The following is a 25,338-nucleotide window of genomic DNA, read 5'->3' on the forward strand; positions in this document are numbered from 1 at the left end:
CCTGGTCGACAAATTATCACGGGCAATTGCTATCTAAGGCTGCTGCGAGCGAGCAAACATGAGACATCAACTACGGAGTACTACATAGTACCGATGGCACCATGTGACGGACAGAAAACCTAAGATACGTGAAGGAATTCTGAAGAATGTTTAGTAGTTTACTAGTTTATACTGCTAGTAACTATTTTCGTCCGAGGCTCCGATCATCCACTCCGTATACACCGTATACTCCGTACTCGTAGTCCGACCAGTCATTTTTCCAGGCTACTCCGTACCTCCTAGTGAGGAAAAAATATAACAAATCAACCGGCGGAGGTGAGATGAAAATTTGAATTCGGCCGGGTTCTGCTGCCGCGGCGTCACCGATCTACTCCGAGGTAATCTTGCTGTGCCAGGTACTGCGTACGGAGTACTCAGTACGGAGTATTATAACTACCTAAGTTACTACATAGTTACTACATAGGTTCGGCGTTCCAGTACTATTTCAGTGAGCACTAGCGAGGCTAGTAGTGAGGTAAGACTATATAATAAGCATTTGAGTGGACCTTCGTCGTACGTAAGTGTCTCTGATGTTCGTCGAGATGACAATGAGAATCTGGACGGAGGCCTCCGGACGAGATCGGGGGGGCCGTTAATGGGCAAAAGCTTGAGGTCCACTTGACACGATGCCATGTGGATGCTGATCAGCGTAATCTTCAGTAGTAAACAGTATGTAGTTCGGAGTGCCTCTGATAGAGATATATATCTATTGTGCAAGTCGTTGCAGGTACCTACTCCATAGTAATTATTCAGTAGCTACGGTTAGTGACTACATATATGTATCATTGTCCGCGCTAAGACATGAAGACTGACTCGTAGCTACTAACAAGATATTGCTATCAATTAGTAAATATGCCATGTATTAAAACCAGATTTAGTACAGTACTGCATATGTGGTAATACCAGTACGAATATCCAAAAAAAAAAAAAAATACCGGAACCCTGTGACGAGTATCTACCGACAACAAAGAAAAACTACCCACTCACTACCTCAGTAACTTCCGAGATACCCTGTAACCAACTACCAACAACTAACTACCTAGGTAACAATCTAAATATCCATCTACTCTGCGTTTTTGCCCCTAGTTATCCTAGTTCTGATCGAGGCAAACCTAATTTCCCATCTCGGGCCCGACATTGCGAGTTAGGGCCGGCGACAGCGAAGTAGGTACCTAATACGTGATTTTACACTCGTATTCCGTATTCCGTATTCCGTACTACTGCACCTGTACTACGGAGTACTAGAATTGCTACATACTACAGACTACGGAGGACTTACTACCTACGGTAGTCGATTAATTAATTAGAGTTGCAGTACTATATGTAGTATATACTACAAGATAACTAGTCAGTTAGCTAGTAACTCTCCATCCTGAAAATTACATGGCATGATGCGGCATGACTACCTATTAGCACTAGGTAGGACATCTAGAACGTCTTGGTTTTTTCGTACGGTAACATCCCATACCCATACCCAGTGGATGCAAGGAGAATCTCAGAAATAAAAACAAAGTGAAAAACCTGATCTCAGATGATCCAGTTCTCGCCCATTGGTTGGTGCGTATAATAGCATGAGTAGTATGTAGGTAAATGGATAAAATGGATAATAAAGTGCCTCCTAGTTGCCTTGAATCTGTCTCCTATTGGCTACATCTGGTGCTTTTTCCGCTGCTGGGCCATTTTAATTCCCTGTAACGGACTAGCCTGATCTGGGTCCACTACGGAGCAGGCAGATCGCCTTGTTGTTGGTGTCCACTGCCAAGACTCCACCGTTTTGTATGTAACACACGGTGTATGTATGTGCCTTAGGTGTCGAATTCAGGTCTCGCCCGAGTAAAGCCCTAGTAGTACTTGATGTTGATGTCCTCGAAGAAACCCAACCCCTCTCCAGCTACCAGTGTAGCTTCTCTCTCATAGAAGCACTGTAGATGTAGCTAGGTGGTACATAATGGTCATCAGTCCGGGCTTGTCTTTCTTGTTGGTGGCAAGCACAGTAGCAGCAACATTGTCTTGATGTTTAACTAGGTGCATCTACGCTCGAGCATCCCAGCAGAACATGATGACTTTATAACTAACTAGTTACATGCAAAGTACGTTCTTGTATTAGTAAACGTACGTACGGCCTAGGCCTCGACTATCTATGTAGTAGTGCTGCATGCTTTTTGGTCAATAGATGTCGCAGCCAAGTCCAAGTCATCCGAACGGCTTGCTGAAAAGACTAGAAAACACCATCTCTTAACCCCTCGAATTGAGATTCCTGCTGTCTAGCCTTTTCTTTCGTTTTCTCATTTTTATTATTATTTTTTCTTTTTTTTTAATGTTTTATTTCGTTGCTGGCGCGCAACGCACCCCCTCCCCCTGCTTGTTTCCCCCGCCCTTTACGAGAAAGGACGGGTGGCCACGGCGCAGCTGGATACGACCAGAGTCTCATTAGCTATTCTGCAGACAATAAGATCTTCATGCGTGAGAAGGGGACTTACGGATCCGTGGCGAACCCTACAGCCTTTCCCCGAAAGACTGCGTGACGGCCCAGGGCCGACCGAAAGTGTGCGCCGTCTTCCAGGCGCAGGAACCGCACAACCACGGCCCGACCCTATATACCGTACTCAGTCACTGATATGAACGCGAAAAGACAGGCAGGAAGTTGACTTACCCCCTCTCGGGTGTAGGTGTCCTCGATTTTCTCGAGTTGGCGGCCATTGTCGACCGCCAACTCGACGAGGACCCCCATGCTCACCTCGAGGGGCAAGGAGGAGATGCGCACAACTCGAGTGACCCCTTTGTCAAGGTAGCCCCGAGTCACCGAGTTGGCGATCTCCTCCTTGCCCCGAGTCACCCGGACCACGTGCCCGCCGGGGAGCCGGATCCCCGTCTGGCGGTATTGCTCATAGTATGTCACGCACGCCTTCGACTCCGTGAACGTGACATGAGCACTGCCAGAAGGGATGACCCCAACTCTCTCGATAGAGCCGCCATGAACCAAGGAAAGGACGCTGGTCGGGGTACGGTGAGATTCAGGCAGATTCTGTAGAATAACTCGTCTATGTTCAGGGCCTAACGTAGAAAGAAAGGGAAACGGAAAGAAATGAGCTTCTATTTCAAGTTATGAGACAGGAGAAATCAAGTATAGAGCTTACGAGGCCGGTTTGCAGGACGAGGCTCGGGGGAACCCCAGGAAGTAAAGTACATGGCATTAATACGCTCCTTCAAGTTCGTGGCGATGATGATATCATTGGAGTTGTCGGGTGACGAGGTAGCCAAGTCACCAGATGATTCGGCCTTTGAAGACTCTCCGGCGGAGTGAGTAGGTTTGGAATCATTTGGCTTGGTTGCCTTTGCAATGTTGCGGCGTGCCCGAACTGCTTCCATGAATGCTGACGAACTCTGACCAGCAGTCTTGACAGTGAAGTCGCCAAGTGCCTGAAAGGGATTCGTATGAGAAGTGACCTTGGTAGACTGTGGAGTGACCTTTTTGGTGCTCTCTGGAATGGCCTTCTTGGTAGTCTCGGGAATGACCTTCTTGGTAGTCTCGGGGATGGCCTTCTTGGTAGTCTCTGGAATGACCTTCTTGGTAGTCTCAGGGATGGCCTTCTTGGTAGTCATTGGAGTGACCTTCGTCTTCGACTCAGGGGTGACCTTCGCGGAACACTCTGAAGCGACATTCGTGGTAGGTTCTGGGGTGACCTTTCCAGATGATGGGATCCTCACCACAATTGGCGCGGAAGTGTCGACGTAAGAAGAGACTGTGAAGGCCGGAACTGACTGAATGACGGGAGGGGGGGAGGGAGGAGGGGAGCATGGCTCGGACAAGACGTGACCCACACTCACTTCAACGGGCGTCTCTGACTTGTGGACGACGGGCGCGGTTGACTCTGTGTGGATGATCAGGCCCTGAGGCTTGCTCGAAGTAGACATGGGCAACTCAGCCTTTGAATTGGCTTCAGTGACGGTCGGACCTGCGATTAAGGAGACGGAAGAATTGGCCACCTGGACAGAAGAAATATCGACAGGAGGCTTGAGCACGGATTTCTCCTCAACGGCAGACGCGGAGCTCTGCACTGCAGCAGGAGCAGTCTTGATTACATGGGGATTGTTGCTAATGGGGACAGAATGCTTGGTGGTAGAAGCCGCCGACTTTTGTTCCGTCGACTTGGTTGAGACTGAACCCGTAGGAATGGGCTGAGACTGAGCCAATCGCTTGGCACGAACGGCCGCCATGAACGAGCTGGAATCATCGAAGGTAGAAGTCGAGACAACGCGAGTCGTAGGCTTGGTGATAACTGGAGCAACATGCTGGACAGCCGGAGCTGAGGTGGTGCGCTTGATGGTGGGGGATGCGTGAATGGGTTCAACAGCCGGAGCTGGAGCAGGAGATTTAGAGGCCGAAGCCGGTAAGATAGTCTTGGCTGTAACGGTGGAATCAGCAGCCGGGGCTGGACCAGGGCGCACAGCAGCTGAAGTCGGTGAAGTGCGTTCAGCTGTGACGATGGACTCAACGGCCGGAGCTGCAGCAGAAGATTCAAGGGCCGGTGAGATGCGCTTGGCCGTAACAATAGAGCCAGCAGTCGGAGTTGGGGCAGGAGACACAACAGCTGGGGTCGGTGAGGTACGCGCAACTGCCACGATGGACTCAACAGCCGGAGCTGGAGCAGAAGATTTAGAGGCCGAAGCCGGTAGGAGGGTCTTGGCTGTAACGGTGGATTCAGCAGTCGGAGCTGGAACAGGGTACGCAGCAGCTGAAGTCGGTGAAGTGCGCTCAACTGCAATGACGGGCTTAGTAATTGGGGTCGCAGACTCGACTGGCGACCTGGGGGTTGAAGTCGTGCGGAGAGGGACAGTTTGAAGTTTGACTCCAGCAGGAGCTTGGGCCAAACGACGAGCTCGGATAGCAGCCATGAAAGAGCTTGAGTCGTTGAATGGAGAACTAGAGGTAACTCCAAATGCAGCAGGAGTAGTTGACAGGAGGTTAGATGTCTTCATGGGGGCAGCCTGGAGAGTAGAAGAAGCCTGCGGGGGGACGGGCGCCTTGAATGAGGACTCTCTGCCGGAAGATTTGGCAGCCATCTGTGATGAAACGTTGGTCTTATCTGAGACAGTCACAATGGCCAGACTAGTAGCCATGGGGGCATCGAAAATCTGATTGCCAGAGGGCTTGATGGCAGGAACAACAGTGGGCTTAACGACAGGGCGAACGGCAGGTTTGACGGGGACCAGAGCGGGTTTGACGGCAAAGTCAACAGCGGGTTTGATAGCAGAATCGACGGCAGATTTGACATAGACGACAGTGGGATTGGTAGCAGAATCGATAGCAGGTTCGACAGATTCGACAGATTCGACAGCGGGTTTGACAACAGGGACCACAGCGGGCTTGGCGACAGAGAAGGCAGTGGGATCGATGGTAGAATCGACAACAGTTTTGACAGAGATCACAGCAGGCTTGACTGAAGGATCGAGAACAGGTTTGACAAGGGCCACAGTGGGTTTGATTGCAGAATCAGCAACAGGTTTGGCCATAGGGCTGACAGCGAGTTTGACAGTTGGGTCGACATCGGGTTTGTCAACAGGGCCGACAGCAGGTTTGTCGACAGAGACGACAGTGGGTTTGACAATGGGATTAATAACAGGCTTGACAATAGGAATAACGGCAGGTTTAATAACAGGGCTAAGAGAAGGTTCAACACATTCAGGGATGTTGTCAGAAGACTTCGACATGGGAGCGACGATCGGAATCGCCTTGTTGGCTCGGGGTTTGACAAAAGGGACGACATTGGGTTCAGAATGTTTGAGAATACTGTCAACAGACTTCGACATGGGAGCGACGATCGGAATCGCCTTGCTAGCTCCAGGCTTGACAACAGTGACGACAGCAGGTTCAGAATGTTTGAGGATATTGCCAGCAGACTTCGACATGGGAGCGACAATCGGAATCGCCTTGTTGGCTCCAGGTTTGACAAAAAGCTCCGAGGTAGCAAAGACCTTGTTGGGAGCACCGACAGTAACAGGAGAAAGGGGCACATATTCGTTGCTAACGGCTCCAAAAGACGCTGTAGATGGAATGGAGCCCACAACAGGAGTGTTCTCATCAACCGACTTCACAGACGAGACAAAAGAAGAGGAGGACTTCGGAGAACCCTCAACACTAGAAGTTGGGGCAAATGTCTTGGCACCAGGATTGAGGGCGGACGTCTTCTTCGCCGCACTCTGCGATGAAGGGGAGAACGACGAAGCACCTGGGTTAAGAGGAGGGGAGGCACGCCTGCGAGGCGCACCAGGGCCAATCACAACGACACCAGTCGGGTTGCCAGCGCGGCGGGACTTCATTGCAGCCATGAAGGCCGAAGGGTCGTCAAACTCTTTGCCGCCGTCGACGTCTTGGGAACCTTGGGCATTGGACGAGAAAGGACCAGTCATAATAGGCTGGTTCAAGAAGGGAGAATAAAAAGTCTTTTGAGTAGACTGAGCAGGGGCGTTGTGGATGGCCTGTTCATGGTGGAATTTGCAGTCAGCATCTCTAATCACTTTAAAGACCGACATAAAGATTATGTGGCACTCGAAAGACAGAGGGTATGAAGAAGGTAGGGGATACAAGCAATGGAGATATGAGAAAATTTACGTACCTGAGCGCCAGCGGCGCGGCTGTTGGCCTTGGGAGCATGTTTGGAATCAGAGAGGTTGAATTTCGAACGGTTGGCGAGGTTCATGAGCTGATCCTGAATAAGATCAGAGATAGCCTGGCGACTCATTTCTTGGGGGGCATGGACAGAGCCACCAAGACTCTGCTGAGGTTGTTTGGCAACAACTTCTTTCTGTTGGCTATTGTGGTTGCTAGAAATGGGCTGGAGAGAAGCGTTTTTCTTGGGAGCATGCTTCGAATCGGAGAGGCTGAACTTCGAACGGTTGGCGAGGTTCATGAGCTCATCCTGAATGAGATCAGAGACGGCCTGACGGCTCATCTCCTGGGGAGCATGAACCGAACCACCAAGAGTCTGCACAGGTTGCTTAGGAGCATGGACCGAGCCATCAAGACTCTGCTGGGATTGCTTGGGAGCATGGATTGAACCACTAAGAGTCTGTTGAGGTTTCTTGGGAGCGTGAATCGAGCCACCGAGGCTCTGCTGAGGATGCTTGGGGGCATTGTTCTGCTGGCTCTTGTGGCTGCTAGAAACGGGCTGGAGAGCAACATTCTTCTTGGGGGCATGCTTCGAATCGGAGAGGCTAAACTTGGAACGGTTGGCCAGGTTCAAAAGCTCATCTTGAATAAGATTAGAGACGGCCTGACGGCTCATCTCCTGGGGAGCTTGGGCCGAACCACCGACGCTCTGCTGAGATTGCTTGGGGACGTCGTTCTGCTGGGTTTTCTGGTTGCTGGGGACGGCTTGGAGAGTGTCGGCCTTGGGAGCGTACTTTGAATCTCCAAGACCCTGCTGAGGACGCTTGGGAGCATCGGGCTTGGGAGCGTATTTTGAATCTCCGAGACCCTGCTGGGCGTTGGCCTTGGGAACATGCTTCGAATCACCAAGGCCCTTCTGAGTGATAGTCTTAGGAGCATACTTTGAATCTCCGAGACCACCCTGCTGAGTGATAGTCTTGGGAGCGTACTTGGAGTCACCAAGACCCTGCTGAGGACGCTTGAGGGCATCAGTCTTAGGAGCATGCTTCGAATCACCAAGGCCCTTCTGAGTGGTGGCCTTGGGAGCGAACTTTGAATCTCCAAGACCCTGCTGAGTGGCAGTCTTAGGAGCGTACTTAGAATCCCCAAGACCCTGCAGACGACGCTCAGAGCGACCGCCCTGTCGGCCTTTAGTGTTGCCAGAAACGGCCTGAGGAGGGTTGGTCTGAGGAGCGTGCACGGAATGAGCAAGACCCTGCAGAGGTTTGTTCATGGTGCTATTCTGGTGGCCCTGGGCCGAGACAGAAGCGCCCTTCTGGGTGTTGACAAAAGTCTGGTCACGCATCTTGAAGAAGAGAAACGCGTCGAAAAGCGGAGAGATGAAGATGAGAAGATGGAGAAAAAGAGGACAGAAGATGAGCTTGAGAGCTGGATGATGAGAATAGAGAAGCTGAGTGCTGGTTCAACGTTGAAAGCTTGAAGCTGGGTTCGAGAACTTGCAGATGGGTGAGGAGAGAGAGGAGAGAGGAAGAGGAGAAGAAAGAAAAAAAAGTTGGGGGGAGATGGGAACTGGAAAAGAATGGGAGGTTGGTAGTGAGAAGTGAGAGAAGTGAGAGAAGTGAGAGAAGTGAGAGAAGTGAAGGCAGTGAATAGGAGTGAGAGAAATCAGGAAAGTGAGAGATGTGGCAAACAGATATCAGGGTAGTAGTGAAGAGACCTAGGAGGACCACCTCCTATCACTTCCCTAGAAGCAGTGAATTGTTTCATAATGATCTATATTACATATAAACTGGTAATTTGTGGTGTATTTGGTGATCCTCCTCGAGTCATATAAAGTGGAAAAGTCAACAAGTTGCCTATTTGGGTAAGAGGCCTGCCCGGCCCAAGGGTGAATATCAATCCCAGCCACAGGTGAACGACAGTCTGGATGGGGCGAGATGCATCAATCCAGCTGTGTTTATTTTGAGGCTACAGAGTAAGCATGCTGATAAAAAAATAATTGAATTAGACGAGACAATAGAATTCAAATATAGGTCGGTACCTTGGCCCTCGATGCTAATCATACAAACCCGAGTGTCAAACAATTTCCCAAGCCATTCAAAAATGCGCAATCCAACGCCAACCGTCTATTTCAAACCCTCGACATTTACAATGTTGGGATAGGTATGCTCTCGTATCCCTTCTTCCCCTTGACTCGGTGCTCGACAATGACTTGCAGGCCTCGACGGCCACAGTATCCATCGTTGCCAGCAATCCGTTCCAGAACTTCGAAGGAGCCGCCGCCAACCATTTGATCGTTGGCAACCCAGACTTTTTCCTGGACACTTTGGCCGGGCACCTCGGCGCGGCGTTCGTTGTACCAGGGGAGACCCACAAGATGGTTGATGAGGTTATGCAAAAACGAATACAAGCGCTCGAACCGCCGCGTTGTCGACAGCCAGGATAGGGTGGTACTATCATAGGCAACGCGGACAAAGGGGTTCATGTAGATACCGGTATCGGAGATCTGCTCGAGGTTTGTCTGCGGATCCTGGATATCGGCATGGATGAGGCAACATTCAGATGCCTCCCAGAAAAGATCGTTGCCCGAACGGAACCGGACGGGGCTATTGGTCTGTTGGAAATACCGAGCGTCAAAGGCAACCATTCCACCCCAGCAGCTGCGGACACGCACGGCATCCTTGCCATCCAGCACGTCCTGGCGGCTGTCGCCTTTGCCAGCGGACGTGAACCAAGGGAAGAAAGGTACGCCCATGCTATACCCTTGCAAGTCGCGCGTGGCGTATGTGTCGTAGAATTTAAAGGGGTTGATGAAATCAACCGCACACGCGGCGCGGTACTGTGCAACCCCTTCCTCGTTGGCGTTGGTTGAGAAGAGCAGCTGCAGGGCATCGAGGGGGTCGAACACGACATCGTTCACATACAGCAGCTTGTCGAACCGCCGTTCCGGATTCTCAACCAGCGGTCGAAGAGCTCGGTTGCGGACCTCGGCCAGATACTCTATGCGTTTGACCCGTTTCTCACCACCGGGGATAATCACCGTGGGCAGACTGTAGAGATCCAGATGCTCCTCAATGACGATTGCCTTTTCGCAGGTGACCCTCTTCTCCAACTCGCGCAAGGCAGTTTCCCCCTTCTGACCACTATCATTCTCGTAGATGCTCAAAAACACATTATCCCTGCCCAGCAGATCAATCAGCTCCACTATGCCGTCGCCCCATCTGCCACCGGCAAGACTGCCTCCATTGTCATATATGCTTGCCGCAATAAACACCTTCTCGTTTCGCGGGTTGCCCCGTCCCACGGCGTCCGAGTCGGCGACAGACCTCCGGAGCGAGGCGTAGTGCGGCGGCAGTCGTGTATATGAGGGGCAGAAGATCGCCGTGAGCAGGACTAGCACGGATATGATCGCCAGCGTGATGTGCGAGAGGAAACAGAGACGACGGAGAAAGAACCGGCGGTGACAACTCCGTCGCGACGCACCGGACAGGAGGGGCTTCGGCGGTTGCAGGCGACGATATCCGCTGCTCGACCACGAGGCCGGCAGCACCCTTGTCAGCCATACCGGCAGCGACGATCGTAGGAAGGTCCTCGGCCGGCCGCGAGTCTGTGTCTCGAAGTCGGCTTCGTCAAGGTTGAAGGTTCCTTCCGAGTCAAGCGAGGACCTCGTGCCAAGCTCGTACTCGTCCGGGTGGAGGAGACGGACAGACATGACGAGATTCCGTCGTCGACAAGGGGGGGGGAGGAGAGAGAAACAAGAAAGAAAACAAAAAGAGGGAGGGGCAGAAATCAGCCCATGCCTAGAAATGGGACTCCTGGTCAACAGCTACACGAGAAGCACAGCTGGCTTCGGTGCTCATCCCCAGGCTGCCATCTCGTAACTAACGTTGGGTGCTGTTGAGCCGTGGCTTATGTCAGCAGAGGCCTTGACGGCTTACCTGTACCTAGATAGCATTGATCTACAGTATATAGAGGACAGCCAAAGGGAATATATATATACATATTTGTATTTCTAGGGGAATTTGAGAGGGGTGTATATATTATGGGTGATAATTCCACATACTGGTTCAGTCTCCTACTTCGTATCATCCCTTTTATATTTCGTACCGTGAGGATGAAGCTTATCTGGGTCTCCCCACTTCTATTGAATGATGATGACGTTACAAGACTCGATTTGACTATGGTTTATAGTGGTGATTCGTCTGATGCTTGATCACTAGGTAGGTGTGGTATAGGAATAGTGCCTTCAAAGCTGATATTTAAGAGCCATAAAGACTTTATAATTCCCAAACCGCCTACGGAGTATATCTTAATAGCGTACCATCTTCAAAGTGAGATATTATTAAATATCCAATGAGTCAACCTGGCAAGTGTCTGTCTCGTAGTCTCCAGCGATGTCGGCAATCGACTGTCAATCGGTTAAACCTCTGATATCGAGGTTCTGTGTAGATATGGAATATTTGACGTCCATATATGAAGTGCTACCTGAACGATATAATGGCAAGTTCGCAAGTCACCTAGGTAGTGTTGAAGAAACTTACACTTACATCTAATCATCAGTCCGAAGATAACGACTTGCTGTTATGACGTGTCTATTGCTTTAGGTTAGTCCCCCGCAGCCCCCCGCCTCGAACAAGACTCCCCCTCATCGACAAGGAATCTCATCTAGCCCCTCGAAGAACAAAATAGATAGCAGCAGAGCGAGCAACATGTCCGGTTCCTTCAAGTTTATCAATTCAGAGGCACCAGTCCCCGGGGATGGAGGCGGCCTCCCTGCGCAGTTCTCCGTGACCGCCCCCCCCTCGACAGACGTGTGGGCGAAACCGCCGGCGACGAGGCCATTCAACGCGCCGATTCTCTACCGCTCGATCCCACTGGCGAAATTCAAACGGGTGCGTGTCGCGTTCAACGCCGCGTGGAAAGATCTCTACGACCAGGGCGGGCTGATTCTCCTTCTCGACGGGGCGGACGAATCGAAGCGGAAATGGGTCAAGTCAGGGATCGAGTTCACACATGGCAAGCCACACCTTAGCACGGTGGTCAAGGACCGCTGGGCGGACTGGAGCTTGCTCCCCGTGCCGTCGGGGGGTGCCCTGGCGACGCTCGAGATGGTTCGAGAAGACGACGGGAGTCTGTGGGTATACCTGGTCGAGGGGGTGCAGAAATCCCCGATCCGTGAGGTCACCTGGGTGTTTGATGGTGAGGACGATGTTGAGTGCTGGGTAGGAGTGTATGCGGCACGCCCGTCGGAGAAAAAGGGAGATCTAGAGGTTCATTTTGGCCATTTGATGATTGAACTGCTGGAATGAGTGTGGGATCTGGACTTGTAGATAGCATTGACACTGAATCAAGTTGCTAGAAGTATGTCTGTCCTATTAGATATCACTCCGTATACAGGAGTCCTAGTAGTACAGGGTACTCTACGGAGTAGGTAGTGGTACAACTATTCTATTCAATATACCACCGTCAATGTACTCTATTGGTTAATTAGTAGCAACTGCTAGTTATCACTAGTTGCTCCGGACTCCGGAGTAATAATTATCAAGTCCTAGGTACTCTTACCTCTACGAAAAACGAGCTCAGGCTATGCTATCGGTGGGTCAGATAGATTAGACCAGCGCTTTGCAACAGACTAAAGGGGCAGCCCTCAAGCCAACGCATATCAATGGGGAAGGAGTTTCAAGCAAGTCTTCCAATCGAGACGATGAGCTCTGGCTCGCCACCCAATCGGACCTCAAAATCTCAAGGAGGATCCCAGCCCGTTTTGTCTTGTGCTCCGTAGACTCCGTACTATTGAGAAATGAGTTATTTCCCTCAGACAGGGGAGCTCTGCGGGATGGCTGCGACTGTCTACTCCGTATACTCGGTATGAAGTTATGAACCGCCAGGTAACTCACTCACGCTTGGTATTCGATTTTCTAGTCGACTTCGGTTGCATCCATGGCCCGCGTGTCCGTCAAGCAGCTTTGAGGAGGGGTTCAGGCTGCAGCATCGCGGCTGTTCCGGGTATCCCTTCATATTGAATAATAGTAATACTCAAGGACCCCACTGACCGACCATTTTCACCGGAGCTACTCTGGAGTTCTGCAGTTCGTTTGTGGATTAATGTTTCTGATTCTTTAGCATTAGACTTGGCAGCAGGAATGAACACTCACTATTGATTATTATGTTTGCGTAGCACCAGATGGTATTTGTTCGTAGATCCCGACAGTCTCAACGAGGAAAATCCGATCGACTGGAGTCCAACAGGCGAGGAACGCCGAGGATACGAGTTGACAGGTGGGTTTGGGGCCGAACTGGGGCAATAATCAGCGGACCGTGGAAGTGGTGTGTGAGACAGCGACAGCTCGACAGCAACTCTTGCGCGCGGAAAAGAGCGAGACAGTCCATCACCCTCTACTCCAAAGCCGCTTCAGATTATTATTTCTCAGCGAGGACAGAGAGTAGGCACTCCGTAGTAGTAGTCGTATGCAGGACTGCAAAACAAACCGGAAATAATGTCCCTCCTCCAACAAGGATCGGGTGATCTTATCATATCTGATGGCACCGTCGGAACCCGTGATCGCTCGCGTTGCCACTTCTGCCTCACCACTTCGCTCCCTTCTTCCCTCCACAGCCCTGGCACTGCGTCCTTCTGGCCTCGATCCATCCCGGCAAGGTGTTTGAGGACTAGAGACCTCCTCCGGCACATACATGTCCTTCCACATACCGCGGCCGCCGTGTCGAATTCCTTGACGAGGAGTGCTGCTCCACCCCTTTTGGTGCAGAGCAACTACCCTGCCACGCTGACGCCGCAAAGCCGCATCCCACGTCGACCTGCATAAGGGCCGCGTCGATCGGGGGTGCAGTGGTGCTAAGAAGGAAGAGCCTGTTGGGCGAACAGAACAGGCTTCCACCTCAGTCTTTCGGGCTTTCCCCTCCCCCTCCCCCTTGCACGCCGGATTCGTCTGGTGGCTCCGAATCTGGCTACTTAAATGTATTCGCCAGCCGAGAAGCGCGGTCGCTGTGTTTTCTTTTTTTGACGCCGTTGGTATTTTTTTTTTTACTTCTCTTGTCGCTCGATACCCCCTTTTTCATTGTTTCTTATTCAAATTCTCTTCATTCTGGTGGCCTCCTCCTTTCCCCCCCCTCTCCCCCCCCCTCCTCTCTCTCCCCGCTCTGCATCTTCTTGACTCGGTGGATCTGGCTGGCTCAGGTCATTGATATCTCTCTGAAGTCGACTCACACCGTCCTGTGCTACGAGATCGGATCCTACGTTACCTCGCACCCTCGACGACCTTTGACGTTACACGATCGAGAAAGTCTAACGGAATCTCACCATCGGTGCACGGTTCTGGTTGTGCTCGCCGACCGAATTCGATCACACACATCCGCTTTTGGACGGTGACTACCGATAGTCGGAAAATAGTGAACCCCCCTGGTTATCAACTTCGAGTGTCCGAGTTGCCATGCCCCTTCTGGACCCCCGCTCAGGACCTTCCTATGGCGCATTTGACACAATGGAGCAACAACGGGAGGATGAGGAGGAGAGAGACCGGCTTCTTCGTGATGCACAACATGAAACCGAGGGCTTTGATGACGATAACACCTCGTTGGAAGATCTCCAAGACGGTGTGCGGAAGATCGAGGCCATCAACATCACCTGGACGACGCGTTCTCTGGTGATTGCCTATATCAGGTTCGTCCGTCTTATCAGTCTGCCCAGCAGTTACTTTACCCTAGCGACTTTCTTTAGGCTGACTACTTTGCAAGTATCTTCCTGATGGCTTTCTGCACATCGCTGGAGGGTCAGACTACTATGTCCCTCTCGGCCTATGCCACCAGTGCATTCAGTAAACACTCGTTGATTTCCACCGTCCTGGTCGTCCAAAATGTTGTCAACGGTATGTTTCTTATATATTCTTCAACTGTTTTTCTTTCTGAAGATTGAAATGGCCGTACTAACGTCGAGTCAGCCGTGATCAAACCCCCAATGGCCAAGATTGCAGACGTCTTTGGTCGCTTCGAAGCGTTTTGTCTCGCCATCGCAATCTACATTCTCGGATACATCCAGATGGCTGCCTCGTCGAACGTGCAGATGTACGCGTCGGCTCAGATCTTCTACTCGGCCGGATCAACCGGCCTACAAATCCTCCAGCAGGTGTTTATCGCCGACAGTAGCGATCTGCTGAACCGAGCGCTCCTCGCTCTACTACCAGAACTTCCTTTCCTCGTCACCGTATGGATCGGCCCAACGATCGCAGATTTGGTGCTCAAAAACCTCTCCTGGCGCTGGGGTTACGGAATATGGACGATTATTTTGCCGGCATCCTTCCTCCCGCTGGCCTTCTCGTTGATGCTGAATCAGAGGAAGGCCCGGCGTTTGAATCTGCTCAAGACCCGCTCCCACAAGCACCGTAGCTGGATGGAGACCATTCGTCGCACCTGGTACGACCTGGACATGTTTGGCTTGCTGCTTTTGTCGGCCGCAGTGACGTTGATGCTGGTCCCCTTGACCCTGGCAGCGAATGTCAAAAACGGGTGGAAGAACGGAAGTATTGTTTCCATGATGGTCATCGGCGTGCTCTGCCTCCTTGTCTTACCGCTGTGGGAGACCTCGAAGAAGCTGGCCCCGAAGCCTCTTCTGTCTCTGCATCTCCTTAAGCAACGAACGGCGCTGGCGGGCTGCGCCTTTGCCTTCTTCTACTTCATGGCCTTCTATTTCTCCGTCCAGCCATACCTCTATTCATACCTCCAGGTCGTGCTGGATTACGATGTGGCCACCGCCGGCCGGGTCACTCAGACATTTGCCTTTACCTCAACGATCGCCGCGTTCATCGTGTCGATCTTGATCAAATACACTCGGCGCTACCGCATGTTCGTGACTGGCGGCTGCGTCGTCTACATCTCCGGGTTGCTCCTGATGATGCTCTATCGGCAAGAAGGAAGTTCGATCGTACAAATCCTAGGCACGCAGGTGATTGTTGGCTTTGGGGGTGGACTGGTCAACGTGCCCGTGCAACTCGGAGTACAGGCATCGGCCAAGCACCAGGAAGTGGCAGCCGCGACGGCCATGTTCCTCACGTCACTGGAGATGGGAGGTGCCGTCGGGGCGGCCATTTCCGGAGCGGTCTGGACGCATCTCATCCCGACGAAGCTGCAGCAGTATCTGCCCGAGGAAAGCAAAGACGAGGCGAAGGCGATCTTTGGCAAGCTGACCAAGGCGCTCTCGTACCCGATGGGATCCCCGACACGGATAGCCATCAACCGAGCGTACCAAGAGACGATGAATAAACTGCTCATTCTCGCCGTTGTGGCGACCATCCCATTGATTCCGCTGAGTCTGCTGATGACAAACTACGAGCTGGACAAGGTATGATGTCCCCCCCCTCTCTGTCCCGAATACGCAATACTGACCTGTCCCAAGATGCCTCATAATAATAATAATAACCGTGATCAAAATGATCACCATGAGATCCCTAATAACGACGACGACGACCAACCTCATTCAAAGCGAACTTGATTAAGCACCTTATAGAGTACATTACTACCTAGATATATCAGACCTAGTACAGTTGCCCTTCTGAACTCTTCTTATACATGACTACTCGTAAGCTTATAGCTATACTACACTACATAGTACTACATATACTTTTTACCCATCTCCTCGGCTTTCGCAAGCTTTCCTTGGCAGTGCCATAGCAGTCGCCGTCCCACTGCCATACGTGGATCCGCCTGTCTCAAACAAAGGAATTCGGTAGTAACTACTAGGATAGGATACTCTGTAAATATTTATCACTAATCTTCTGTCTACTAACTACCAAGATAACTAGTGTACACTATCAACCAACTACTCCTTAATCCTTAACTACGGAGTACTCCGTATACTCCGTACAGAATATTCTCCTAGTAAATAGGATAGGGGGTAGATACGAGGTTGCTCAGGGGTAATATAGTGCACATACCAACCTACATCATATGTAGTAAGTATTAACTAGTTGTAGCTACCAGCTAACTAGTTGTAGCTACCAGTTAACTAGCTACTAGCTACTATTTGTATGGAGTAAGTCTGACTAACTGGTAGCCGGAGGTGATGTTTTCGTAAATTACATACCGTACCAATTGTTGGGACCTCAGTACATCAGTACCTCAGTACCTAGGTAGGTACCTAGTAGTTATTGCGACACTCCATACTATCATACTATAGGCATATTATTCAATTGTACAATATTTTCAATAACATATCTAGCTACAATAGTAAATAATTCATGGATGACTGTCTGGATGTCCCTCGGTAGCCTCAGGCTCCTAATCACTTGGTCGAAATTACGCGTACAGTCTCAATGCCGAGATCATCGTCTGCACTTCGTACAGGGAGCAGTTAACTACCTTACCTACCTTACCTACGTAGGTTTGTCTATTCCAAGTCGTTTATTAGTTGAAGTTTTGAAGTATACAGACTAACTACCTAATTAACTATAAAAAAATAATCTCTCTTATTATCCCATCTTGCAAGTCCAAGAAATCTGGTCCAGCTTTTGATGGGGAATCACATAGGCCGGAGTCAAGCTAACTAACGTGCGGCCTGCCCCGTTGCAGCTATCAATCCATCCTCCGCTCCCACCTTGCCTTACCTTACCTCTTGAAACCTTCCACGGCGGACGTTCGACTGCAGCAACCCCCGACAGCCACCTGCCCTGCTTCTCTGCCTCCCTCTCACAGCCTCTGCATCCAGAACAACTCCTTTGCTCGTTGCAAGAGTTTCCCTGCCTTGGACCTCTTCTCTTCTCATCCTCGACCTCATTCTTTTTTCCCACCCCCTCCTCCCTCTTCTCCCCTCTCTTTCCCCCCTCCCCTCCCTCCCTTCCCCCCTCCCCCCCCAATAATCTTGCTCTGACGCGTTCACCGCATCTTCCCTCCCACGTTTCTCTCTTGCCTAGCCTCTGCTGCGGTTGGACACCTGCCATTTCTTCAGCGATTGCCTTCCAGTTGCCTGTCGAGGGTGTTCTCTACGGTCCATATCTAGATCAAAATGGTTGTCGCTACAATCAAGTATGTCCTCAGGCTGTGTCGCTTCATCGCCGCCCTCCCCTCCTTCTCCCCCCCTTCTTCAGATCACCCATCATCCATGACTGAACCTAATCCTCTTGGTTCTATACATCGCTTGATAATCATATCATTTCTGGATCAATACTGACTTGTCTGCTCGTCTTACACAGGTGTGTCGTCGTCGGTGATGGTGCCGTGGGAAAGACATGTCTTCTGATCTCATACACGACAAATAAATTCCCCTCAGAATATGTTCCGACTGTGTTTGATAACTATGCTGTGACTGTCATGTAAGTTGGGATGGATTGACAAGAAGAAAAGAAAAGGAAAAGAAAAGGAAAAAAAAAAAAAAAAAAAAACCCTGGGTGGAATAGATGCGGACTTTCATATGGCAATTCACTGTCTATATTGTTGCGCAAGAGACAAGGGGAGAAGTCTGCAGAGCTAACCGACTGTTTCAGGATTGGCGATGAGCCGTATACGTTGGGACTATTCGATACCGCCGGTCAGGAAGATTACGACCGTCTCCGCCCGCTCTCGTACCCGCAGACCGATGTCTTCCTCGTCTGCTTTTCCGTCACGTCGCCCGCTTCCTTTGAGAACGTGCGCGAGAAGTGGTTCCCCGAGGTGCACCATCACTGTCCCGGCGTTCCCTGCCTAATTGTCGGCACCCAGGCCGATCTTCGCGACGACCCGGCCGTTCGCGAGAAACTTGCCCGGCAGAAGATGCAGCCAATCCGCAAGGAAGACGGCGATCGGATGGCGAAAGATTTGGGTGCTGTCAAGTACGTCGAGTGCTCTGCTCTGACGCAGTACAAGCTGAAAGATGTCTTCGACGAGGTATTTATATTCATCGAACCAACGCGGAATGAACGAGTTTACCTGACACTGACGCATCTTAGGCCATCGTCGCTGCACTCGAGCCCGCTCCTAAGAAGAAATCGAAGTGTGTCTTGTTGTAATCGTTCAATTTCGGAGGAAGAAAACATCCAAAAAAAAAAACACCCCTTGGTCGAAACCTAGATAACATACGACCCCTCGATCACAACTACCCAACTTCGATATACGTTTGATCTGGCGGGTACGCCCGGTCATCTGCAGCTGGACGCCATCCTCGCTTCAAGAATTCCGACCGCCATTGATCCGTTGTCTTACGCCACCTTCCTCTGTCCTCTCGAAGACAAGCTCCATCATATCTTTTTTACCTAACGAACATTTGTCTTCCGTCTTTCTCTCCCTTCGACCTGCTTTCATTCCCCCGTTGATTCCCATCCATCACATTCTTACTCCGTCCTTTTTTTCCCCCTCCTCCCCCTCCCCCTTTCTTTTTGTCATTCTTCTCTATTCTCATCGTCTCACTCGGCGTTGGAAGTCAGGGCGTCGTATTTTGGCTGGCTGATGGTACCCCCTCTCTTTTCTTTTCTTTTCTTTTTCTTTCTGATGTTGATGTTTCCTTCTTATATCTGCTTGCTTGCTCTTGTCTGTGCAGTTTCTTTTTCTCTTCTCTTCTCTTTTTTTTTCCCAGCCTCTTCATCATCACTATGCTGCCGGATGTGTCAAGTTCCATATACAGAGGATAAGCAACCACGCGAGTGACATGAATCAAGTGATATGAATTCTTACTGTGGCTGTAGATAGGTAGATTTCTGCTAGATCTGAGGCTAAAAGTTTCAGCCCTAAGTATTCGGTTTGAGTGTTATATCATATAAACGGTTTTTTGTAATGATTCATTTTTCTGTCATCTGTCATAACTAAACTAAAGTTCATCCTTGTGATCCTGGCCTTGATGGACATCCTGGGCTTCCTGGGCATCCTGGGCGTCCTGGGCATCCCGCCGACCATACCATCCGCCCATCTCTTGACCGGTGCCGGCCTTGACCATGCTAGTGATGATCTCAAAGGCGACCTGGGCCGCAGCCAGGGCGGTAGTCTCGCCCTTGTTGTCGTAGCTGGGGGAGACCTCGACGATATCTGCGCCGACAATGTTGAGCTTCTCGAGGCCGCGCAGGATGCGGATGAATTCCCGGGTGGTCCAGCCGCCGGGCTCTGGGGTGCCGGTGCCCGGGGCGGTGCTGGGGTCCAGCACGTCGATGTCGACGGAGAGGTAGACGGGTTGATCCGGGTCGAGGCCCGTGCGGGCGAGGATGGTCCTGATGATGCCCGCGGGACCCAGTTCGTCAATGTCGTCTGCGTGGATGCGGATGAAGTCCTGCTCGGGGCCCGGGTTGGTGTAGTCGCCGTCATCGACGCCTGTCAGGCGGGTGCGCAGCCCGGCGTGGGCGGAGGTGGTGTTGGAGATGAGCCCCTCGCGGCTGGCTTTGTGGAAGAAGCTGCCGTGGTTGAAGTGCGCCTGCTCCGAGGTCCAGTACGACGAGTACCGTACCGGGTTCCAGGTGTCCAGGTGGGCGTCGAAGTGCAGCACGGTGATGGGCTTCTGGTAGATCTGGTACAGCGCGCGCAGCGCAGGCAGCGCGACGCTGTGGTCGCCGCCCAGCGTCACCAGCTTGGGCTTGCCGGCTGAAATCCCCTTGACGCCGTATTTGGAGTCGGCGCTCGTGACCGCGGGCCGGCGGCCAAGCTCCAGGAACGCCTCGTACATCTGGCGCTCGGCAAGCCCATTGTCGAAGGGGGTGATCGGAATATCGCCGCAGTCCTTCACCGTCGCCCAGGATTGATACGGGTTGATCCCGGCGCGTGTGTTGTAACTGGTGCCTGCTAGCCAGCGAGCACTCGCGGCACGAATTGCCCGGGGGCCGAACCGTGCACCTGGTCTGTAGCTGACAGCTGTATCGAACGGCGCCCCGATAACTGCAATGTCATAGTGTTCATCCGGCTCGATCAGACACTTGACCGGCTTTAAATGGGCGAAGCTCGAAATGCCGGAAAACGTCCACTGTGGCAAACGAGTATTAGATCAAGATTGTTTTTTTCTAAAAAAAAAAAAACTCTTATAATTCTACCACTTGATTTCCCCAGAGTAAAAGGAATAAGAATTGTATTTACCTCTTGATCCCACTTCTTCAGCAGCTCCTCTCGGTATTCCTCGGGAACGACTTCAGCGTCGTCATGGTGGTGGCCATGGGACAGGGCAGAGCCAGCCACAGCCAGCAGTCCCACAAGAGAACTCTTCCAACCGTGCATTGTGAAATGGATTTGAAGGGAGGAAGCCAAAGCCAGCCCCAAAACCAACCGGCAGTGTGTGGTTTTTATATAGCCGCGAGCCCTTCCGGCTTACGGAGCTCAGTCACTCCCCCTCTCTCCACCCAGCCGGCGTCCACAGCGATAACAGCAGCCCCGCTAGCATTGCTCAGACCGAACTTCCAAAGGCCATTCTGAGCCTTTCCCAGACCTGTCGTTGGCTGTTGAGATGGCCATGGTCAACCATGGGCCCAGGCGGTCGGCGGAGAGCGAAGCGGGAAAAAGTGGAACGCGACGTCGTGCAGACCTTCCCTTCTCGGCACCTGCGGCCATTCCTCTATTTCGTGTCTCCGGTCGACGGACGTCGTCAACGGCAAAACAGGACAGGTAGTGTACAGTTACACATCAGGATGAAATGCGTCGGGTTGTTGTTACAGGTCTAGGGGCTGTTACGCCGCTGGGAGTGGGTAAGTCGATGGGTTTTCCTTTGCTGTGTGCTGTGTTTGGCATCCCGGGGAATCGCCCGGTCGACCTGGAGATCTCATGTCGGTCTAATCGATGCTGTTCCTTTGCCTTCTCTTGCTTCAGCATATTCCCCACATTCCCGTTTCTCTATCACGGAACCTTCGAGCAGATCGTCGTGACTAACGCCGAGTCCATGTCGTGGTAGGGATCCGTCGCACGTGGAAGCGTCTCCTCGACGGCCATTGTGGCATCGTTAATGTTGGTCTTCGCGACTCGAGGTTTGATGCCCAGCCATGTAAAGTTGCTGCTATTGTTCCGGAAGGTCCGCGGCAGAATGGTGGCTGGACAGCGTCTGAGTGGTTAAGTAGAGATGTAGGCTGAAACCTTTCTGTGGAGGGGGGGGGGCATTGTGCAATTTACTGACTGGGCATAAAGGATGAACGAAAGATGGCTCTGTTTGCCCAGTACGGACTGGCAGCGACAGAGGAGGCTCTCGAAGATGCAGGCTGGAAGCCCACAGCCTCAGAAGACCTGGAAGCAACGGTACATCTTAATAAGTCCTATCCTTCCTTGGTGGCCACTGACTCTGACAATTATTGTTTTTCCATAGGGGGTATGCATGGGCTCTGGTATTGGTAATTTCGATGAGATCTACGACACAGTCGTAGCATACGATAAAGGGGTGAGCGATCAAAGTCATACATCGTGGCCTGTCGAAGATTGACGTTTGGATTCCCCAGGGCTACCGAAAGGTGTCTCCTCTCTTTGTCCCAAGGCTGCTGATAAACCTGGGGGCCGGTCATATATCCATGAAATACGGATTCATGGTGAGCTGCAATCGACGGATGTTCGGCTGTTCGTTGCCTTTACTGATGTCACTAGGGCCCTAATCATGCAGCTACGACAGCCTGTACCACTGGAGCTCATTCGGTTGGAGATGCTGCTCGATTCATTGCGTACGGAGACGCTGATGTGATGGTGGCCGGTGGAGCAGAGTCGTGCATCCATCCCCTGGCAATAGGCGGCTTTGCACGGGCGCGGAGTCTCGCCACCGCTTTCAACGATGATCCTGCAAAGGCTTCTCGTCCGTTTGATGCAGATCGTGATGGATTTGTCGTCGGGGAAGGCGCTGCTGTACTAGTCTTGGAGGTACGTACTAGACATGTTGCTCTTGCTCTTTCTCTTTATACGTGATTCTCACCGTGCACTTAGGAGCTTGAACACGCGAAGGCTCGAGGAGCCCGGATCTATGCAGAGCTTCGAGGTTACGGTTGCTCTGGAGATGCCCATCATATGACGGCGCCCAAAGAAAATGGCGAAGGGGCACTGATGGCGATGAAAAAGGCGCTGAAGAGCGCGAATCTGCCACCTCTCTCTGTCGACTATGTCAATGCACATGCCACATCGACTGTGGTCGGAGATGCTGCCGAGAACGCAGCCATCAAAGCATTACTGTTGGGCTCCAATGGGAAAAAGAGGCCATCTGACATCAACGTTAGTAGCACAAAGGGAGCCGTGGGACATCTTCTGGGGGGTGCAGGTGCCGTCGAAGCTGCCTTCACTGTCCTTGCTATTCTTGAAGTACGTGATGCACCGGTTGCGATTGTCCATTTACTAATCCCTCGTGCCTTGTAGAACGTGATGCCGCCAACTATCAATCTAGAGCGTCTTACGGACGACTTCGACTGCAATTATGTACCACAGCAAGCCCAAGAAAACACGATCAATGTGGCCCTGACCAATAGCTTCGGCTTCGGTGGGACGAATAGTAGTCTCTGTTTTGCTAAGCTGATCCTGTAATAATACCCTGTGATACTATTCAATCCATGTACTATAGCGAAGATAAATACTGTATGTATATCAATGCCAGCCACCAAAATCAATTGTAGACCATGTGGCTGGGATTCCTATTCTTCTTTTGATGAATTGATTGTGCAAAAGACAGTCTATTCACTCCCTCCTTTCAGATGAATACGCAGAATCGCGTCGGGCTCCTATTGATCGCCTTATCGTCAATAGAAAGAGTAGCGGAAAATCAGATGCACGTGACTTGCCCAATGCGGAGCGCCCCGGACTGGGTCTCCGGCGCGGCGGACGGTCAGCGACGAGGGACTTCCCCCAGCTGCTTGAGCTCTTCGACACGTTCTTTCCTCGTAATATTGGACACTGTGCGCGTTTCTCGAGTCGCAATATCCATACTGACAGCGTTGTTTCGAAAAATCGTTGACCTGGCAGCATGGCTACCAACGGTGACACGGGCAGAGGTACGTTTTCCCCGCGCAATCAGGGAGAGCCAGACGACGAGGGTTCTGCCGGGGTTGAATCGTCCGACCGAAGACTGACATGGCTTCTCTAACTAGCTTCGTCTGTCGCATCGAGCTCTGGTAGCTTCGTGGATGCGTCCGGATACAAGTTCTCGGAGAAAGACAGCAAACCAACCAAAATTAAGTTCAAGAAGCAATCGAAATCCGCCAAGGCGAAGAAAGGTGATGGTAAGAGGGTGGCCCAGTCCTCGGGGCTTGGTCTATGGCATGAATAAGTTGCATTATATATCTAACGTGTGTGTGTGTGTGCTCCAGAGAATAAAGATGTGCCTCCTCCCTCCCCGGGCTCGTCCCCCATCCTTCCTGAGATGGATGAGAAAACTACAGCTGCCTTTCCCACGGGTAATCCTCGCGAAGACCAGCTCGAAACGGTTATCTGCAAGCACTGCAAACGCCCCGTTCTCAAGCAGAGCGCGGCAGAGCATATTAGAGGTTGTCTGAAGGCCAAGCAGGAGAAGGCACGCAAGAAGAAAGAGGCACGTGATGCTGCGAACCGGGCGAAGGAGAGAGTCGATCGGGACGGCGACGATGATGCTGCTACTGGTGGCGACGGCACGGTGGCCAAGAAGGGACAGAAGGGTACCAAGAAGAGCGCAATCAAGGGCAATGCTGATGACGCGAACAAGAAGGGCAAGAAACGCAAGGCTGACGGGGATGATGACAAGGATAAGGAGCCTAAGAAAAAGAAGAAGAAGGAAGAACCGAAGACTAAGGTTCCCAAGCCCAAGGGTCCCGTCGATGTTGAGAAGCAGTGCGGTGTTACACTTCCGAATGGAGCGCAGTGTGCCCGATCCTTGACCTGCAAGAGCCACTCGATGGGTGCAAAGCGTGCGGTTCCTGGTCGTTCTTTACCATACGACATGCTTCTTCAGGCCTACCAGAAGAAGAACCAAGCTCGCCAGCAGAGTACGTATTCACTCTCCCTGACTTTGTTGTTGACAGGTCACTAACGTGGTTTGTTGTTTTTCTAGAAGCGGCAATTGACGCCAACGCCCCCCTTCAAGATGACCTGGAGAACAATGGTCCTGTGGACTCGGATGAAGAGAGAGAAGCTGTCATGGCGGCCATCACCCGCTCTAACCCGCAGCCTCTTGAGACCCACCCTCTCATTTCGAGCAGGCGAAAGTACCAATACGTCCGCGTAAAGGAGATGCTGTCGAATGCTCTTGGAGGCGCCCGAGGTGGGGGGCTCTTCTCAACGGTTGATATAGCCCTCTCTTCGGCTCGGAACGTCTTTCAGCCTGTTGACAACACTCCTTTGGTGCCTCCCACTGATCAGAATGCGCCGGAGGCCACCATTGACATATCGAAGAAGGCCTCCGGTGCTACCCCGATCAAGACCTCTTCCTAAGCGACGATCCTCCTGCAGAAGCAGATGCCAGTCATGAATCTTTGTTTTTGTTTTTTTTTTTGCTTTTTTTTTGCTTTCTTTGGTTTCTCGTTTTCGCCTTCTTGCTTTTCTTTTTGTTTCTGGCCGACTCCACGGTAGGGAGGAGGCTTACATTGCTAAGCGTGTTGGCGTTTTATGGGCTGGGAGATGGTTTTTATGATATGATACCCCCCAATGTTCCTCGGCATAAATGCATTTGATGGCTGTATTTTGCTCTGTGATGGCACATAGTAATTCTATTCCACTTATTGATCATAACCATAGATGTCTAAATAGGATATTCTTCTCTTTTATAGCTTGCTTAGATAAATTTATTGTAGCATTCTGTATCTCTTCGAGTCCTC

At 51.5% G+C, this 25,338-nt stretch overlaps 9 protein-coding genes across 9 annotated transcripts; 5 read left to right on the plus strand and 4 right to left on the minus strand.

Annotated features, from left to right (window-relative positions):
- Positions 1 to 2,632: 2,632 nt before the first annotated feature.
- On the minus strand, positions 2,633 to 3,408 carry ASPZODRAFT_74689 (hypothetical protein; the record flags this gene model as incomplete). Its single annotated transcript, XM_022729988.1, has 2 exons — positions 2,633 to 3,093; positions 3,177 to 3,408. The coding sequence occupies 2 exons, from the start codon at positions 3,406 to 3,408 to the stop codon at positions 2,633 to 2,635; spliced, it is 693 nt and encodes a 230-aa protein (XP_022577779.1).
- A 5,277-nt stretch (positions 3,409 to 8,685) lies between these two features.
- Positions 8,686 to 10,683, minus strand: ASPZODRAFT_136484 (hypothetical protein). Its single transcript, XM_022724070.1, has one exon. It carries the CDS (start codon positions 10,359 to 10,361, stop codon positions 8,796 to 8,798), a length of 1,566 nt encoding a protein of 521 aa, XP_022577780.1. The 5' UTR covers positions 10,362 to 10,683; the 3' UTR covers positions 8,686 to 8,795.
- Positions 10,684 to 11,358: 675 nt separating this feature from the next.
- Positions 11,359 to 11,958, plus strand: ASPZODRAFT_19674 (hypothetical protein; the record flags this gene model as incomplete). The annotated part of the gene is made up of 1 exon (XM_022727451.1): positions 11,359 to 11,958. The coding sequence occupies one exon, from the start codon at positions 11,359 to 11,361 to the stop codon at positions 11,956 to 11,958; it is 600 nt and encodes a 199-aa protein (XP_022577781.1).
- Positions 11,959 to 14,097: 2,139 nt separating this feature from the next.
- Positions 14,098 to 16,151, plus strand: ASPZODRAFT_154729 (hypothetical protein; the record flags this gene model as incomplete). The annotated part of the gene is made up of 4 exons (XM_022726123.1): positions 14,098 to 14,327; positions 14,402 to 14,532; positions 14,605 to 16,001; positions 16,056 to 16,151. The coding sequence occupies 4 exons, from the start codon at positions 14,098 to 14,100 to the stop codon at positions 16,149 to 16,151; spliced, it is 1,854 nt and encodes a 617-aa protein (XP_022577782.1).
- An 892-nt stretch (positions 16,152 to 17,043) lies between these two features.
- Positions 17,044 to 17,682, minus strand: ASPZODRAFT_136487 (hypothetical protein). Its single transcript, XM_022724071.1, has one exon. It carries the CDS (start codon positions 17,593 to 17,595, stop codon positions 17,128 to 17,130), a length of 468 nt encoding a protein of 155 aa, XP_022577783.1. The 5' UTR covers positions 17,596 to 17,682; the 3' UTR covers positions 17,044 to 17,127.
- Positions 17,468 to 18,857, plus strand: ASPZODRAFT_1189617 (hypothetical protein). The gene is made up of 4 exons (XM_022721215.1): positions 17,468 to 17,680; positions 17,848 to 17,967; positions 18,139 to 18,517; positions 18,580 to 18,857. Exons 1-4 carry the CDS (start codon positions 17,661 to 17,663, stop codon positions 18,637 to 18,639), a joined length of 579 nt encoding a protein of 192 aa, XP_022577784.1. The 5' UTR covers positions 17,468 to 17,660; the 3' UTR covers positions 18,640 to 18,857.
- A 576-nt stretch (positions 18,858 to 19,433) lies between these two features.
- On the minus strand, positions 19,434 to 20,818 carry ASPZODRAFT_19678 (hypothetical protein; the record flags this gene model as incomplete). Its single annotated transcript, XM_022727452.1, has 2 exons — positions 19,434 to 20,570; positions 20,681 to 20,818. The coding sequence occupies 2 exons, from the start codon at positions 20,816 to 20,818 to the stop codon at positions 19,434 to 19,436; spliced, it is 1,275 nt and encodes a 424-aa protein (XP_022577785.1).
- A 121-nt stretch (positions 20,819 to 20,939) lies between these two features.
- ASPZODRAFT_2118212 (hypothetical protein) lies at positions 20,940 to 23,164 on the plus strand. The gene is made up of 8 exons (XM_022727779.1): positions 20,940 to 21,282; positions 21,486 to 21,652; positions 21,716 to 21,823; positions 21,891 to 21,962; positions 22,021 to 22,107; positions 22,163 to 22,429; positions 22,493 to 22,861; positions 22,916 to 23,164. The coding sequence occupies exons 1-8, from the start codon at positions 21,231 to 21,233 to the stop codon at positions 23,078 to 23,080; spliced, it is 1,287 nt and encodes a 428-aa protein (XP_022577786.1). The 5' UTR covers positions 20,940 to 21,230; the 3' UTR covers positions 23,081 to 23,164.
- Positions 23,165 to 23,355: 191 nt separating this feature from the next.
- Positions 23,356 to 24,986, plus strand: ASPZODRAFT_136492 (hypothetical protein). Its single transcript, XM_022724072.1, has 4 exons — positions 23,356 to 23,544; positions 23,641 to 23,772; positions 23,860 to 24,510; positions 24,576 to 24,986. The coding sequence occupies exons 1-4, from the start codon at positions 23,517 to 23,519 to the stop codon at positions 24,953 to 24,955; spliced, it is 1,191 nt and encodes a 396-aa protein (XP_022577787.1). The 5' UTR covers positions 23,356 to 23,516; the 3' UTR covers positions 24,956 to 24,986.
- Positions 24,987 to 25,338: the final 352 nt, after the last annotated feature.

Source organism: Penicilliopsis zonata (assembly GCF_001890105.1).
Source record: "Penicilliopsis zonata CBS 506.65 unplaced genomic scaffold ASPZOscaffold_20, whole genome shotgun sequence".
Taxonomy (NCBI): Eukaryota; Fungi; Ascomycota; class Eurotiomycetes; order Eurotiales; family Aspergillaceae; genus Penicilliopsis; species Penicilliopsis zonata.

Excerpts from the sequence above, each read along its gene's own strand:
- ASPZODRAFT_136484 (XM_022724070.1), bottom strand. The coding sequence starts at position 10,361 with ATGTCTGTCCGTCTCCTCCACCCGGACGAGTACGAGCTTGGCACGAGG.
- ASPZODRAFT_136487 (XM_022724071.1), bottom strand. The coding sequence starts at position 17,595 with ATGGCAGGTGTCCAACCGCAGCAGAGGCTAGGCAAGAGAGAAACGTGG.
- ASPZODRAFT_1189617 (XM_022721215.1), top strand. The coding sequence starts at position 17,661 with ATGGTTGTCGCTACAATCAA. Across the intron at positions 17,968-18,138 it reads AACTATGCTGTGACTGTCAT|GATTGGCGATGAGCCGTATA; the intron begins GTAAGTTGGGAT and ends CGACTGTTTCAG. Across the intron at positions 18,518-18,579 it reads TGAAAGATGTCTTCGACGAG|GCCATCGTCGCTGCACTCGA; the intron begins GTATTTATATTC and ends GACGCATCTTAG.
- ASPZODRAFT_2118212 (XM_022727779.1), top strand. The coding sequence starts at position 21,231 with ATGCGTCGGGTTGTTGTTACAGGTCTAGGGGCTGTTACGCCGCTGGGA. Across the intron at positions 21,653-21,715 it reads CTGAGTGGTTAAGTAGAGAT|GATGAACGAAAGATGGCTCT; the intron begins GTAGGCTGAAAC and ends CTGGGCATAAAG. Across the intron at positions 22,108-22,162 it reads CCATGAAATACGGATTCATG|GGCCCTAATCATGCAGCTAC; the intron begins GTGAGCTGCAAT and ends TGATGTCACTAG.
- ASPZODRAFT_136492 (XM_022724072.1), top strand. The coding sequence starts at position 23,517 with ATGGCTACCAACGGTGACACGGGCAGAG. Across the intron at positions 23,545-23,640 it reads CAACGGTGACACGGGCAGAG|CTTCGTCTGTCGCATCGAGC; the intron begins GTACGTTTTCCC and ends TTCTCTAACTAG. Across the intron at positions 24,511-24,575 it reads GAACCAAGCTCGCCAGCAGA|AAGCGGCAATTGACGCCAAC; the intron begins GTACGTATTCAC and ends TTGTTTTTCTAG.